The sequence below is a fragment of the Fusarium mangiferae genome (assembly GCF_900044065.1).
Source record: "Fusarium mangiferae strain MRC7560 genome assembly, contig: FMAN_scaffold005, whole genome shotgun sequence".
Lineage (NCBI taxonomy): Eukaryota > Fungi > Ascomycota > Sordariomycetes > Hypocreales > Nectriaceae > Fusarium > Fusarium mangiferae.
Genome location: NW_024573925.1, coordinates 1,043,623 through 1,059,707, shown reverse-complemented (window position 1 = coordinate 1,059,707; position 16,085 = coordinate 1,043,623). Strand labels below are relative to the sequence as shown.

The 16,085-nt window shown below is 50.3% G+C and overlaps 6 protein-coding genes across 6 annotated transcripts; 4 read left to right on the top strand and 2 right to left on the bottom strand.

Moving 5' to 3' along the window:
* Positions 1-14: 14 nt before the first annotated feature.
* Positions 15-2,304, bottom strand: FMAN_07295 (uncharacterized protein; the record flags this gene model as incomplete). The annotated part of the gene is made up of 2 exons (XM_041830900.1): positions 15-1,827; positions 1,904-2,304. 2 exons carry the CDS (start codon positions 2,302-2,304, stop codon positions 15-17), a joined length of 2,214 nt encoding a protein of 737 aa, XP_041681517.1.
* Positions 2,305-2,888: 584 nt separating this feature from the next.
* Positions 2,889-4,757, top strand: FMAN_07294 (uncharacterized protein; the record flags this gene model as incomplete). The annotated part of the gene is made up of 1 exon (XM_041830899.1): positions 2,889-4,757. One exon carries the CDS (start codon positions 2,889-2,891, stop codon positions 4,755-4,757), a length of 1,869 nt encoding a protein of 622 aa, XP_041681516.1.
* A 446-nt stretch (positions 4,758-5,203) lies between these two features.
* FMAN_07293 (uncharacterized protein) lies at positions 5,204-7,336 on the top strand (the record flags this gene model as incomplete). The annotated part of the gene is made up of 2 exons (XM_041830898.1): positions 5,204-5,291; positions 5,346-7,336. 2 exons carry the CDS (start codon positions 5,204-5,206, stop codon positions 7,334-7,336), a joined length of 2,079 nt encoding a protein of 692 aa, XP_041681515.1.
* Positions 7,337-8,443: 1,107 nt separating this feature from the next.
* Positions 8,444-11,431, top strand: FMAN_07292 (uncharacterized protein; the record flags this gene model as incomplete). Its single annotated transcript, XM_041830896.1, has 5 exons — positions 8,444-9,109; positions 9,158-9,979; positions 10,030-10,136; positions 10,194-10,356; positions 10,412-11,431. 5 exons carry the CDS (start codon positions 8,444-8,446, stop codon positions 11,429-11,431), a joined length of 2,778 nt encoding a protein of 925 aa, XP_041681514.1.
* A 699-nt stretch (positions 11,432-12,130) lies between these two features.
* On the bottom strand, positions 12,131-12,737 carry FMAN_07291 (putative ubiquinol--cytochrome-c reductase; the record flags this gene model as incomplete). Its single annotated transcript, XM_041830895.1, has 3 exons — positions 12,131-12,226; positions 12,351-12,513; positions 12,625-12,737. The coding sequence occupies 3 exons, from the start codon at positions 12,735-12,737 to the stop codon at positions 12,131-12,133; spliced, it is 372 nt and encodes a 123-aa protein (XP_041681513.1).
* Positions 12,738-14,489: 1,752 nt separating this feature from the next.
* FMAN_07290 (uncharacterized protein) lies at positions 14,490-15,787 on the top strand (the record flags this gene model as incomplete). Its single annotated transcript, XM_041830894.1, has 2 exons — positions 14,490-14,946; positions 15,006-15,787. 2 exons carry the CDS (start codon positions 14,490-14,492, stop codon positions 15,785-15,787), a joined length of 1,239 nt encoding a protein of 412 aa, XP_041681512.1.
* Between the last annotated feature and the right edge of the window lie 298 nt (positions 15,788-16,085).

The window sequence follows — 16,085 nt, the reverse complement described above, 5'->3', positions numbered from 1 at the left end:
TGCTTAATGATAGACTAGACAATTCGATAGTTGTAGATTCCAGGTCGATTCCCCATACTGAGAAATTCTTCCTCATCTGTAAGAGGCGCAAACTTGCTAAAATCCCTATTTTCAGCCCAGGGCTCTATGGTCTCTCCAGTCATGCCAACTTGGCCAATTCGACGGAACTCTCCTTTCTCGATGCCTCTCACAAGAACCAATGCTTGGCCAATAGGACTTCCATCGCGATTGAAGCGGCAGTAGAAGACTGAAAGATAAATATCGACAACCTCTTCGGCCAGCACAGTTGGGATAACATCATCGAGTAGAGCCCTGGTCGCCGACATATGTGTATATGCCCCCATGGTTGCCACAGTTGGACCTCCTGGTACTGTGACACGATTTTGGACAAATCGCAACTTCCCGCCTGGTACGAACTCCAAAGCCTGTTCTTCCGTGAGACGATTCGATAGGTCGATCATGTTCATAGAAAGACGAGCCTTGATTAATGGCCCTTGGAGGACAATGTGCCCTCCAGAAACAGACCCAAATTCCGACCCCGTTATCGCAACAGATGTCTCAATTACAGTGGCTGTACAGACCCAAGGCTGTTCCGTCTGTGATAATTTTATGTTTATCTCCTGGCTCCCTATCAGGAACTTCTTTTTCGTATCTGGTGCTGGCTCAACTGACGCCCAGGACCACGATGGGGCGCGGTAATTCTGTGGCGGCGAGACTTTTCTACCCTCACTTATAGTCCATAATAGATCTTGAAGGAGAACATGGCGCCATATTCCCGCCAAATAAGAGTTCGCTTTAATCTTCGCATGAGTCTGATAAAAGCTAGCAATACCAGCGAATGCTACTAAGCGATCGGACTCAAATGTGAGCGAGCGTGGCATGTATTCTTGCAGTAAAGTATGCCACACGAGCTGTAGACTCTCTTCACTTTGGCTTTCCATTGAATATAGGGTTCCAGGGGCCATTGTATGGATGTATTCTCGATGAACATCAAAGTCAAAGCCTTCACATGTCTCGTTTGCAGCAAAACCTCCAGAGGTCATATCTGAGGTTGAGGTCCACCAGAGCTGGTCTCGAGCAACGTGTATGGTCCTTGGCGATAGAATCCATTCTTGGAAGACCCATCCCCTGCGGAACAGGGGCTGGGCAAGGACTGCGTCGCAGAAAGCAGATCTGTTCACGATCCTGACAGGTGCAGGTGGAATCTGGTTCTCAAACCCTGTCCAGGATGGAATGACCTCACAAGGATGTTTCAGCATCGGATGTTGTTCTCTGAGGCCGGCTGCAGAATCTTGGGCAGCAGTAGCGGAGATTGTGACATAGGACAGGGAGTAAATAGAAGCCATCTGTGCAGCTTCGGTCTGCCAATCATCCTTGGAATCTTGAATGATACAGAGCGAGTCAATCCAAATGTACTCAATGTCCAGCGCGTTGACCAATCTGATGGCGTCTTGAAATGTTGGGGGGATCGCATCAAAGGGGATGTTCTTAGAGAATGTATCTCTCAGAGACTCCAACAACATGAGCGGTTGTACTGCATCCCAGCGGTGGCTGAGGGCGATGTAACGAGTAGGCACGTCAAAACCAACCGTATTGACTAATTTAACTGTTGGATCTCCTCCTGGATTAGCTGGCGGTTGGCAGTGAAGCAGCCTTGTTGGCAGCCGAGGAGTCAATCTGGATATCGTTGACGATGAACTAAGCCAATTTTTTATTCGTAGCAACGATTCTTGTCGATCGTACTTGGGTTTCCATGTAAATCTGTTATCTGCTTTTGAAGTGTCTGGTCGCATTAGAACAGTTTGTGTCAAAAGGACGAACCTGGTACTGACCGACTGTTAAAAAAGCTTGGTATATTTGAAAAGTATGGCCCTGCCACTTCTATCCACTCCAAGTGACATACAGAAATCCAAGAGTGAACATGCCACAAAATGTCCCCGGCTTTGGCTTGATGATGGGGATTCCAATGATATTCTTCCCCATTTCCTTCATCTCTTTCAGTCTCTGAGGAATGGCCGCTGGTTGTTTATCCGACTGTATCCTCTCCGACATGACAGCACATAGACTACACTTGTCCGCATTTTTAGTCAGGTCATGGAGGCTGTGATGGAGATATGGTGTTGGTTTGTCTTGTCCTGTTGTGTATTCCAGTCTGACTTTCCATTCAGTCACGTCTTTCGTGAAGCCAGGAATTCCAAAATCAGTGTCTTGAACATCAACCATGTCTTTCTCGGACAGGACATTCGATGGGACGTAATGCCCCTGAAAGATACCGGAACATGCTTTGCAAAAGGTCGTGGACATGGCCGTTGAGGATACGCTGCGGTGTACAATTCAGTGCCAGATATGAGAAGTTGTTGATTCAGTTCAGGCCGAGATGAGGTGAGATACAGAGGGAATGTCAACTTGAGCGCTTATAGGGACCATGAGGCCTGCCGGGCGGCTGCAGGCTGCAGGTTGTTGGCCTGAGCCTAGACAAGGGTCATCATCCAGCATCTCTGAGCAGTCCATGTTCAATACTCGCGAAGGAAGCGGATTTACAAGAAGTAATGAATTGCCGAGGAAATTCAACTTTACGTATTAGGTTCTGTTTGACGTCGCCAATACTGAAGAATTCTGGGTGGGAAATATGGATGTCTCAGTCATGGGCAGTTAATTTGTAAGGCTTCGGGAGCGCTAAGTTTAATTAACCCACCCACGAAACCTCGACGGTGAATACTGCAACACCACGATTATTGACATCTTTTTCTTTAACAGTTTTTCCATGAATACTTTTGTTTTTCCTCGATCCAATCATGTATCACCAATAAGAAAGGCTTTCTTGTTACGTTCTTTCTTTCATAGCGCATCCACTTTCACTCAAGGGACTGTTAAGGAGACACGGCATCATGGACAAATTCCTTCAGAAGACACAAGCGCGAGCAACGCGTTCAAGCGCAATCAATGCATCGCAAAAATTCTTATCCCAGTTGGAGCCTGAAGATGATAAGAATTCCTTAACTAAGAATCGCGCGGCTAAGCGCCCTTCGCCTTCTCACGACGAAGACTTTGACGCGTCTGAGAGAGACGCGACGCCAGAAACCGATATCAAGTTGCCTGTAGCAAAGCGACGGAAAACGCAACCCGCAAGAGGCAAAAATGCAAACTCCAAGATTCATGAGACTCTCTTCTCAAATGAAGGGGAGACATGCCAGAGCCCATGCACCCCTCCGTCAAGGCATCATCCTCTCTCGTATCACCGACCCCTATTACTGAAAGAGTCTTCTTCTCGCCAGGCACTTCTCAGCTGGTTTGACGGCGTGAGTACCAAGCGTTCGATGCCATGGCGCAAGTCCTGGATAAATCCAAAGGATCATGGTCAAACAGAGCTTCGCAACCTCCTGGAACGACGAGCTTATGAGGTCTGGATCAGTGAGATCATGCTGCAGCAGACGCGAGTTGCTGTGGTCATAGACTACTGGAACAGATGGATGGAAAAGTGGCCCACGATCCACGATCTCGCTGCTGCAAGTGCCGATGATGTTCTCAGTGCCTGGCGTGGCTTGGGATACTACAGCAGAGCAACAAGAATTCACGAGGCGGCAAAACTTGTGGTGAACGATTCGACTATGGAAGGACTTTTGCCTTCCTGCACACAAGATCTCGAGGCAAAGGTTCCTGGTGTTGGGCGATACACTGCCGGTGCCATTTCAGCCATTGTCTTTGGGCGAGCCGCGCCGATGGTTGATGGAAACGTTCTACGCGTGTTGAGCCGACAACTTGGGCTATTCGGCAACGTGAAAACCAACAAAGTCGTGATCGATACATTATGGGCTGCTGCCGATGCTTTGGTCAAAGCTATTGCGCGAGATGGGACTGATTCTCAAAGCGACGAAGAAGTCGAAACAAGCGATCGCCCTGGACGTTGGGGACAAGCACTCATGGAATTGGGAAGCACAATCTGCATACCCAAGCCAAACTGCTCCGAGTGCCCCATTACTTCGACCTGCCGTGCCTACGCCGAAGGACAAACGTTGATTCCAAGGAAAGGCCGTGATACAAAGATTGGGGACATCGAAGATTTGTGTGACCTCTGCGAGCCCTTTGAAGAATCAACGGCTTTGGACGAGCCAGAGGTCAAGGTGGAAGCCAAGGCCTCCAAAAAGGCCAAGACGAATGGAGGACAAGGCAAGCAGATGACCTTGGCCGCATTTGCCTTCAAGGGACCATCTGGAGATAAGAAGGCTTCCACGAAAGTGGAAACGGGCCCAGGTCCTCGTGATATGGAGGTTATTGTCGATCATGCACGCAAATTCCCGCTCAAAGTCATCAAAAAGGCAGTTAGAGAAGAAGAGACACTAGTCTGCGTGATTCGCCGCGGTGACGGGCAATATTTGATTCAGAAACGTTCAGAGAAAGGACTTCTCGCTGGTTTGTGGGAATTCCCCAGCTATATTATGGAAGACCCTAAGAAGGGTAACACGCCGGCAAAGCGAAGATCGAAGGCATTGTCATACGTGTCCAAGCTGGCAGGTGAGCACGGTGGCAAAGCAGTCAAACCGAAACATATGGAAGAGCTTGGCAGTGTACCGTGGCTTTTTTCTCATTTGAAGCTTACGATGCATGTCCACTTGTTCAGCCTGGAAGATGGTGAATTGAATGACACGAAGTCGCTTGCTTCAAGTCGACTGAGATGGGCGACTCCTGAAGCTGTTGATGAAGAGTCTATGGGTACAGGGATGCGCAAGTGCTGGACACTTGCTAAGGATCAATACTAATGAACAATATCAGTTGTATAATTATAGCGAGTGTATTTTCAGATGCATATCACAAGCAGGGCTCACATATAGGTGTTGGAACAGAATAAGCTTGGAGCTTTAGGTACCTAGTAGTTTTCAGAATACCATTAGTACCACAATTGGACTTGTCCATCTTTCACGTCGCTAAACTGCTAATGAACTTGCTATCAATAGGAGACTCTCCAAGCTCCTCGGATCCCCTTTCATCTCATGATTCAAATTCTTGATATCTCATCATGAGTCTTCCGAGGGTGGTCACGTGTGTCCACCGATAGCGGGCGTCCCTTAAGTGGAAATCGCCGCGTCGGTAAACTGTGGAGACGCGTCGAGGTTGCATCAGCCCAGGTACATCACTACTTCAACGTTATACACATTCTCAGAAAAGACGAGTCAACAGACATGTCATTTGTTTTGTATATAGAACGATGACGAGTTGGCTTGCTTCTGGTCGCCCGGCTCTTCTTGATGCCATAAATAATGCGTGTGATTTAATTGACCAGCAGATCGCATCAGGTACGTCACTGACCTAAGAACATGAGCGTGAATGAGATGTCTAACACGCTTTAGATCTTAAAAGTGCCCAGAAGGAGCTTCATGAAGCTCTTCAGCAGCGAGATGATCACGCGTCTAGAGCGTCTGAGTTGGCGGATGAAAATGCAAGATTAAAGCAACAGCTCCAGCAAGCAACAACCAAGACGGCAGAGAACCCACAAGCATCAGCCCGGCGAGAATCCCCAGAGAGCAAAACACCAGAAAACGAACCAGACTGGAAGCTTGAATGTGCTAAAGTTAGCCACAAGTTTAAGGCACTTTCGGTAAACTTCAAACAGGCAAAGGATGCCTTGAGGAAAAGAAAAGAGGAGCGCGATCGATGGATTAATCATGCGACGATGCTGGAAAAAAGGATCAAGGCAGCTGAGGACGAGCATCGAATCAGCATCACGGATCGTCAGAACAGAAGCTCTCGGTCAACCACGCTCCCTGCGGCAAGGACAGAAGATGCTGCTCCCAGCCCCAGCATCAGTTTCGCTTCGGAAGCTGGCCTAGAGCAAGCGGATCTGGAACTTCCACCTCTAGCCGCGGCGTCTCTCCATGCTGATAACAATCAGCCTGTTCCCGACACAAAAGCCGCCAACCCTAGCTCGGATTCTACACAAAGCGAGGGGGAATCGAGACCCCACGAGGAGGATCTACTGGACCTACCAGAGCTACCACTTCAGGGCTATGTCAGCGAAGTGAAGATTAAGCAAGAACCGACATCCGATACACCAGTTGTTGTGTCAGAAAGAGAGGTTCGCAAGAGGAAACGCAACGATGCAGATCCCAATGACTCGCCATTGCAAAAAGTGAAAGTTGAGCCCAATGAGCGATCCTCGAGCCCCATACAGCCGTTGGGGCCGGCTACTCTCCTCGCACAAGAAAGTATAGACTTAGGAGACGTTGCACAAAGATTGTTGACGCCCAGGAAACGACGTGAGCTAGAAGAGTCACAAAAGTTGGAGCAAATGCATAGGGAAGCATTTGCTACAGCCACGACCCCCAAACCTCTCTTCGTTCGTCCTGACCATGTATCTCAGACGGCTCGGCCAATCGAGAGAACCTCAGCACTCACGCCATTGAGCGTAAATCGAAGGGTGGTGCAGTCAACTCGAGAAAAACCAGACACTCCCCTCAGAAAGGGGTTGGGACGTGGTATCTCGACTCTGGCTGAAGATGGCGAGGCCTACAGAAAGGACAAGGATGCAAACACAACTCCTAGGGGGAGACTTGATACACTTTTGAACAGTCCTGCCGCCCAGAATTCACCTACTGGTCGACTTACCCCGAGAACAGCAACAAGACCAAGTACAACCGCAGAAGACCTTGCAATTCCAGGACGGAGAGTATTACCATTCGAACAAGGGAGTCGAGCTAGAGACAGAACTCCCGCTCAACAGCTTGATACTCCGAGTCGAATTACAGATCTAGGCGCTACCTCCAAGCTTACACCCCAGAATACGCGGTTTCCTTTGGGCTCCAAGGAAGGGACTCTGCGACGCAAACCGATATCGGAACTACGCCCTGACGACTTCAAAATCAATCCCCAAGCCAACGAGGGTCACGATTTTGCTTTTTCTGATGTGGTACGTGACAGAAACGAGAGGTCTCGCATGCAAGGCTGTACCGATCTGCACTGTTGCGGCAAGGATTGGCGGGCCCTCGCTCTATCTGAACGTCCAAACTCCCCTTTAACAGCTGCCCAGCGACAAGAGGAGCAGAAGTTGCTGGAGGAGTATCTGGGTGATTTTGCATACCGCCTGGGAACCATGGACAAAAAGGAGAGAGAAGAGTTATGGGTTGAAGCCAAGACACAGGAGCTTGCCAATAAGTATGGGACGCACCGATTCCACTACTCGAGAATGCGAAGTCCTCCAGGCTTTTGGAACGCCGACTTTCCTAACACGCAGGAGTTGGAGCAAGAGAGAACAGAGGCTGCTCAGCGAGAAAAGCAGACGGTCCGGGACAGACACCGGGAAGCTATGCGCGCCGGTGGTAGATGGCTGTTCCGCGATGAGTAGATTTGGAAGAATGGGAATCATTGTATTGTAAGGATATTGAGTGTATATCTTTTGTCTTTGTGGGAGTTCAGGTATCAAGGTTACAGGGCGGGATATGAAGCATTGGTACAGGTACATGGAGTAAACTGGATCATAATTGAATAAGGTATCTATAGCTTAGCCGTTATCATCATGGCTTGGTTATGTTGTATTTTCTGCAATCAGGTTGAGAGTTTAAAAGAGGCTTCAGCCCCAACGGACAAAGTTAAAGAACACTAATAGCAACAGAGGGCATTACACTCACTCATTGCCCTCTGTTGCCTGATAGTTATAGTTTCAATCCAGTGATCTTACATACCTACCTAGCCAGAATATTGATATTGGAGAGCGATGCCGGGGCTTGGCCTTAAGTGAGTGGATCCGAGTCCCCTCGTCTGGAGTCAACTTTCTGCCTCAGACAGCAATATTTGCCCCCAATCAATGAACCTTGTGCTTTTAGTTTGTACCGGCTCGTGCAGTGCGTGCTGCTGTCGTGCGTGCCCTGCGTTGCAGCTTGAGTTTGTCAGTGCTCATAGGTCATAGCCATAGAAGCCCGCGCCTTGAGGTGGATAATTTTATTCTACACTGGACGGACTGACCTCCGTTTTACGCTACCACTACCATCGCAAGCAACGCAACGCAACGTCAAGCGTCCCCCGTTTTGCCTGACGCAACTCGGCAAATCCTCTCCCTCTCCCTCATCCTCTCTCTCAGTGCGTCTACTCTTCGGCTTCGACTGCGCTCATTGAACCAAGTCATTCAATTTTTTATTTCGGAACTCTTTGTTGCGCTTCGTTTTCCATCCTTTGTTTGTGCGGCTTTATTGGCTTGAGTCTGCCGCCTTTGTTCACCCGTGCCGAATTGACAAATCCACCCATCAACTTACTTTTTCCCGGTCAACGTTAGGCCGCCCACAGCTCGTGTCGCGTCGCAAACGCCCTCGCCGTATCGACCCGAGAAGCTTCGTCAAACTGAAGCCCGCCGCATACGAATCCTGCACCGTCCGCGAGAGGAGGCTCACACGCTGTTCACACGGGTGTCGCATCAACTGGGCGACTCCCGTCCTCACTCAATCCCCAAGCCGGCACGATGAGTAACCGCCATCTGCCGGCTGGGCAGAATATACAGGGAGGAGCTCACGGCGCCGATATGGTCGGCGGTCCTGGAGCGCCTCGTCGGAGGCAGCCTCCTCCCTATGTTCCGTACCAGCAACATCACCAGCACATGAATGCCATGTATCCTAACTACATGCCCTACAACCAGCCGTACTACGGTTATCAGCCACACTACCAGGGTCAACACTACCAGAACGCACAGTATCCGAACGCGCAGTATCAAGGCGGACAGTATCAGGCTGGACAGTATCAGAATGGTCAATACCCAACCGCACAGTATCAAAATGCTGGAATGCATTCTCCTGGATATGTGCCTTACCAGAACTTCGCACGATCACCACCTGCCATGCCTCAGTACATCCCCATGTCTGGCGTGAGCGTTCCTCCGAGCTATACTCCTCGACCAGCTCAGCAACAGTCACCTGCTTTGTCGAATCCCTACCAACCTCCGGCTGCGGCTCCAATCCCGCCCCAAACTCCGACCTCCACCCACTCGTCACAGATGATTCCTCCCCCAACTCCCCCGGTCCCCCAGGAGACTGAGCCAGTTCCTCCCGCTCCTGCTGCGCCTGTCGAGCCTATTGAGTCGACCAGGGTGCCTTCGCCTCCTCCCGCTCCCAAGGAACCTTTCCGTGCACCTGTAAGTTTTTCGACTGATATCAAATCTTACTCAAACTGACCCTATTAGCTACCGTGGTCATCTCACCCCGATTTCAAGTTCCCTGCTAGGGCCGCAAAGTCGAGAAGACGGAGGAGGCAACTCAATGCTGACAGTGAAGCTTTATCTTTACCAGTTGAACAGCAACAAGCGGCCACAGAGCATGCCAATGCACCTGAAGCTAATGCCACCCAGCATTCGGTCGCGGTTCTCACCCCCGCTTCCTCGGCTGCTCCCTCTGAGACAGCTGAAGTAAAGGCTGCCGATTCTCCCGTCTCTCCCGTCCAGCAACGATCTCGCACCAACACTGCCACCAGCGCTACCTCGACTGCGACGAGCCGCCCTGCCGCTCGTTCCGCCACCGTCCCTGCCCCAGCTATTCCTTCTCTCCCCAAGGCCAGTCCTAAGGAGGCCAAGCCAGTGCGTGCTGAAAAGCCGGCAAACGGCGATGTAGCCCCTGAGACTGCTCATGAGACGTCGACGAAAGCTGAAGCCCTCGAGAACGGAGCCCCTGAGAAGCCTGCTGAACCCGAGCCCGCCGCCGAACTTGCCCCTGCAGTTAAAGTTGCCCCTGCAAACTGGGCCGACCTTTTGAGGAAGCCTGCTGCTGCTACTGCTCCTGGAAAATCGAACGCGGTTAATGGTACTGCCTCTCCAAGTACTCCGGTCAACGGCCATAGTACTGATGGTGCTGTTGGAGCCACCAACGGCTCTGCCTCCAGCTTTTCTAAAGCCAACGCAAGCTCTGTTGCGGAGGCTATTCACTCGTTCCAAGTTGGTCTCGCCGACCAAGTTTCTTTTCTCGAGCCTCGCGGCCTGATCAACACTGGGAACATGTGTTATATGAACTCTGTAGGTCTCGATACCTTCTTTGGTCGCGCTATCAAGCTAACCAATGCTAGGTATTGCAAGTTTTGATGTTTTGTCTTCCCTTCTATGATTTCCTCAGCCAGATCAGCAAGCGTGCTGTTCACAGCTTCAAGAGCGATACTCCTCTTATTGATGCCATGTAAGTTGTGCATCCATGCTGAGTTCTTTGACTCGAAAACTGACTGACTTTTTCAAGGATTATGTTTATGCATGAATTCAAGACCATCAAGTCTGCTGCTGGCATTGAATCTTTGCGAACTTCTCTCAAGAATGAGGAATTGGAGCGCTATGGTGATCCTTTCACCCCTGAATTCGTTTACGAAGCTATCAGACAGCTTCCAAGGTTCGCCAGTATGAGGGTATGTTATTCTTGACCGCTTACAATATTGACGATTTTTTGCTGACTGGTTATAGCGAGGCCATCAGCAAGATGCTGAGGAATTCCTCGGCTTCCTGTTGCAGTCTCTTGATGACGAGTGTACTTCAGTCCTCAAGAACTCCGCATTATCTGATCAAGAACGCAGGGCCAGTTCTGGTTCAGGTGCTGGTGGTGAAGATTGGCTTGAAGTTGGCAGAAAGCAAAAGGCCGCCGTTTCTCGATCCTCAGGACCTAGCTCTTTCAGCCCCATCTCGAGAATTTTTGGTGGTTCATTAAGGTCAGAGTTCCGTGTACCAGGCTTGAAGGACTCTATCACCACTGAGCCTTATCAGCCCCTTCAGCTGGATATTGGGTCTCCTGACGTGCGCAATGTTGTAGACGCTCTACGGGGTCTTACTCGTCCGGAGCGTCTTCAGGGAGACTTCAACTCACCACGTGGCAAGGATGTCACGGCCACTAAGCAAGTTTTCATTGACACACTACCTCCCGTCCTCATACTGCATCTCAAGCGCTTCCAGTTTGATGCAGAAGGTAATGGGACCGTCAAAATTTGGAAGAAGATCGGTTACCCCTTGGAGCTTGAGATCCCTCGTGAAGCCTTGTCGCGGCAGAAACGCCAGACGTACGGTGACGACGGCATGCCCAAGTACAGGTTGATCAGCGTTGTATACCATCATGGAAAGAACGCCAGTGGTGGACACTATACTGTTGATGTTCGACGTCAAGAAGGACGCGAGTGGATTCGCATCGACGACACTGTCATTCGCAGGGTCCGAAGTGAAGATGTTGCCGAAGGCGGCGAGGAGGAAGAGATCAAAGACAACCGCAAGGATGGTCAATCATCTGGTTCTGCTGGAAACCGATTCGGAGCGGTTCTCGATGAGGATGCCGGAGATGATGACGGCTGGAGCAAGGTCACAAGCCCCGCCGGAGGAGCGAAGAAATGGAGCAGTGTTGCCAACGGTACTAGTAACGGCAGTACTAAGGCTAAGCAGGTCAAGGACAGCATCAAGGACAACAAGGTTGCCTACCTGCTCTTCTATCAGCGAGTGTAAGGATTTAATCACCTTTACCTATTCACTATCTATCACACTCACTATGCCGCCATGTTGAGCATTGATCATGGAGGGCGTTATGTTACGACTTAACACGAGCTTAACGGCCATATTTGGATGGGAAAAGCAGTATTTTCAGACGGAGTCGCATGTTGGGAGGTGAAAAACTAGGGAAAAGCTGCATGTCGGAGATATTCGGTATCCAGCTTGATGCTCGGCGTATGGCGTCGAGGAAGGGATACCTACGGATTGGACTGGGAAAGAAGAGGCGCTGGCAAGATGATGCTTGTGAAAGGCTGATCATCTAGCGTACATGGGATCCGTGTAAGAAGCTTGGGACCTCTGGATGAAGCGGTATATCAGCATCTTCTGTTAGAGTTCCTTGGACACCGACACAAGAGTTGCCTGGAGATGAACTTCTCGCGAGGTCATTCTCAGCAGGTACATTGTAAATTACAAAATTGTGCATGAGCCAGTTTTATGAAATATTCACATGCGTGCAATTATTTTGGGGGTCATGACGGTATGTGCAAAATGAGTCAAGTCAGACGACATCTATACATAGGATACACGGGAACTGTCTAGTCCGTTGAGGTGTGGCCACCATTCTTCTAGGAGGCGCCAATTCCCTCTCAACCACCGTCCTGCTACTATTCAACCTCCCCCTTCTGATCTTTCAACCCGAGACCCAATAATGATTTAGTGCTTTCGGACGACGGCGATGGAGTCGAGCTCGTTCTTCTCGGCCTTCTCAGAGGCGACCTCCTCCATCAGGGGCTGGAGGTAAGGCTTGTCCTGTAGAGCGTGATGAGTTAGTCCATGACATTCCATCCATTCGTGATATCTCGGGATCGTCAACTCTTGTTTGCCGAGGAGGTACCGGCGGAGAGATTCGATCGGAGGGTGTCGTCATTCATACCATAGCGGTGGTGATCCACTGGTCCTTGGGGAGGAGCTTGTGCTGGTAACTGCACTGAACAGCACGTCGGATGCGGTAGATGCGCTCGTAAGACTCGACGTTGGAGAGACGCTTGAGAGCCTTCTGGGCAACTTCGTTCTCCTCCTCGAGGAGATCATCATATCTATATCAACCAATTGAAAACTCTGGTTAGCCACAAATTTCCGCAAGTATCGCCAATTCCAACATTTCGAGGTCCAATTGGCGTTCGCGGGAGGGGGGGGAGATCGCATACTTGAGGCCCAGCTGGCGGTAGCCGGCGGCGTTGACGTACCAGGTAGCGGCGGGCTTGAAGAGGCGGGCGAGCCACGGCCTGCGGAGGATGAAGGGAGCGAGCGAGTACTTCATTTTGGAGGAGGATCGATTGACACGTTCCGAGGCTGGGGGTTGGAATTCGTGGTTATCGCCGTCGTCGTTTCGTCGGAAATGGCGCGAATTGGGGATGGGCTGAGCGAGCAATTGCAAAACTTCCTGGGAGAGCTCGGGACGTCACGTGGTCTTGATGACCATTCCTTTGTCGCTCTCTGGCTGGCCTACCAGGTTCCGATCGGGCAGACGGACCCCAAAAATCGATGACTAAGATCCATGTGTGGCGTTTGAGATTAGATTGTGATGTGGCACAATCTGTGGCGGGTGATGCATATGGCATGGAGAATGACGATGTGGGGGTCCCTTGAAACGACCCTGTCCCGTGGGAAACCGGTTCGGGATGAAACGGTCAATTTGAATGAACATGTGTAAATGAAGCATGAGTTTGTGACTGTCAATATCTTTTCATGTTAGATAAACGCCTGATACCACGTATGGAATATGTAATCACACTCATCTCATGCCTCGGATAATATCATCCTGCACCTCAAGCCTCGGAATACAACCGCCCAACGTCGTCATCCCACGTCGAGCAAGGGTTCAAGATCGGTATCGGAGCTTGTCCTCGAGAGATACCAGGCCTTGCACGCAACTTGCAGCTGCCAATGCTCGTGCTCTCATGCCATATGCAATCACATTGCCCTTCCCATTTGTGTATCTCTCTGTTGCACATAAAACTATCTATTTTTCTCTAGTGTCTGTTAGTTCACACTGCGTCATTTTCGTTTTGACTGCAAAGCTATCTATTGTCTCCGCTAATACCGGCTTGCAGCGGTGCAAAAAAAAAAGATGACAAGTCCGGATTAGAAGAGAAATTCAGCCAGATAACCAATATGATAGCGTTTTGTGCCCTGGATTATAGTTCGGTATTTTGTTGAACAAGCATTCAGCGGACTCCATATCAGCAAAATAACACAGAGGCAAACCCTGCAGGTGCTGTTGTAGTGCATTTATAGTGGGTTGTATTGCATCTAGGGCGTCCTCCAGTTGATCAACCGCCCGCCCCGTCCAGTGCAGGGCCTGTCGTTCCCTCCGCCGTTGCCCGCGCTGCTTTCTCCATCCGCTCCGTTTCGCCATCGGGGAAACTTGATTCTTCTTTCCCTCTACTTCCTCTCACTTATTCCAACTTCATACAACTCTTTGCTCTCTATCATCCCAACCTTTTTTTTTTTTCGTCCTTTTCCTGCCCTCACTCTCAGCGTCAGCCTCCAACTACCATCGGTTTCTCTGGTCCCCAGGCTATCGCTTTTTTCGAGTTTATAAGTCAATGGCCGGCGCCATTCGCTGAGCGGGAAGCGGTCGGTCACGGCGCGTGGGAGCGTTCCCCCGCAGTACCTTGGTACCGGCTGCGAGATTCCAACAGCAGCAGACGTCAGTTCCTCTCAACAGGCGGAACTTTTTGATTTTTTGGGGGCGGAATCGGCTTGGGACATTGAGGGATCACTGTGATAGCGGATTACTAGGTTGCGAACAATCTACGGCCCGTAGGACTTGTCGTAGGGTTGATCCCGGCTCCCGAAATACATCAACTTTGACGTCTGCGCCGGACCGGGAGACAAAAGATATATCGAGTCGAGATATCTGAGGACGAGCACCCCGGGATAGTCTACACGATTGAGCGATAACGGCAGATGATAATTCGGTCACATTTCATCCTCGAGTCCATATCGCACGCATCGAGTTATCAAAACCTACGACTAGTGACAAAATCTTTGACAAAGGACGACTGGGATGTCGTCAACTGATCAGGTGCCTCCCGAAGCTGCCCAGTCGCCGTCTTCAGACTATGCTGCATCATCTTACGGTTACGCATCCTCCGACGCTCCAATGCACTCCACGACAGTCACCCCCTTACACCGATGGGCACTCAACGCCTCAGATACCCAGTTCAACGCTGTCGCCGGCGCAGTGGGCGGTTTCACATCAGGTGTCGTGACATGTCCTCTCGACGTCATCAAGACCAAACTCCAGGCACAGGGCGGCTATGCCGCCTTGAATAAGGGACGACATGTCGGCCACCCAAAGTTGTATAACGGTCTCGTTGGTTCAGCAAAGGTCATATGGAGAGAGGAAGGGATCAGAGGCCTCTACCGCGGTCTGGGACCTATTGTAATGGGTTATTTGCCAACATGGGCTGTGTGGTTTACTGTTTATAACAAGAGTAAAGGGTATATATCACAGCATTCTGGTAAGTGCGCTTGGTCCAACGGTGAGGGGCGACATATTGACCTTGTTTTCACCAAACAGATAATAGTCACATAGTCAACTTTTGGTCGTCTATCGTAGCAGGCGCCAGCAGTACAATCGTCACCAACCCAATATGGGTCATCAAAACTCGGCTCATGTCACAGAGCAATATCCGCCACAACACACAAGACCACCACTCTACATACTACCCGAAAGCTGTGGGCACACCAACTGCCCGACCAACACTGCACGACTGGCATTACCGATCAACGCTAGATGCAGCTCGCAAGATGTACACTTCGGAAGGCCTCATTTCATTTTATTCAGGCTTAACACCAGCTCTCCTTGGCTTAACACATGTTGCTGTGCAGTTCCCGACCTACGAGTACTTGAAGACCAAGTTTACCGGTCAGGGAATGGGTGAATCGAATGAGGGGGATGATAAAACACATGTCATTGGAATATTGGGGGCCTCTATTCTATCCAAGATTCTCGCCAGTACTGCCACATACCCTCACGAAGTCATCCGAACCCGTCTTCAAACCCAACGGCGCCCACTTGCCGGCGAAGAGTTTGTTCAAGGGATGGGAGTGACAAGTTCAGGCCCCAGGAATAGGACTCCTGTGGAGAAGCCCAAGTATCAGGGCGTCGTCCACACCTTTCGAACCATTCTAGCTGAGGAAGGTTGGCGAGCGTTCTATGCTGGTCTTGGTACTAATATGATGCGAGCTGTTCCAGCAGCAACAGTCACGATGCTGACTTACGAATATGTCATGAGGCAATTATACCATGCCAGGGCTGAGGCACGCCATTTATTGCTCGACCCTACGGCGGAGTCATAAATCCTTAACAGCCCTCAGCTTGAGCAAGCGTCAGAATCACAGGAGTTGAACGATCATGTTGAAGGAATGTACACATGAATTCACGGAAGGTATGCGATTAGGAGATGGAGCAAGGCTGAGATACCCTTAGTCGGCTGAAGGCTTAGACAATTTTCTGGTTCACAATGGGACATACGTGGCGAACGTTACGGCGACTTGGTTCCTATCATTTCCATTTTTCATATACACAGAGGAATGTATACAGCAGGCGCATATGGCTGCACAGCCCCTTCCTTCTCTTATTTGAAGGGCAGAGAAA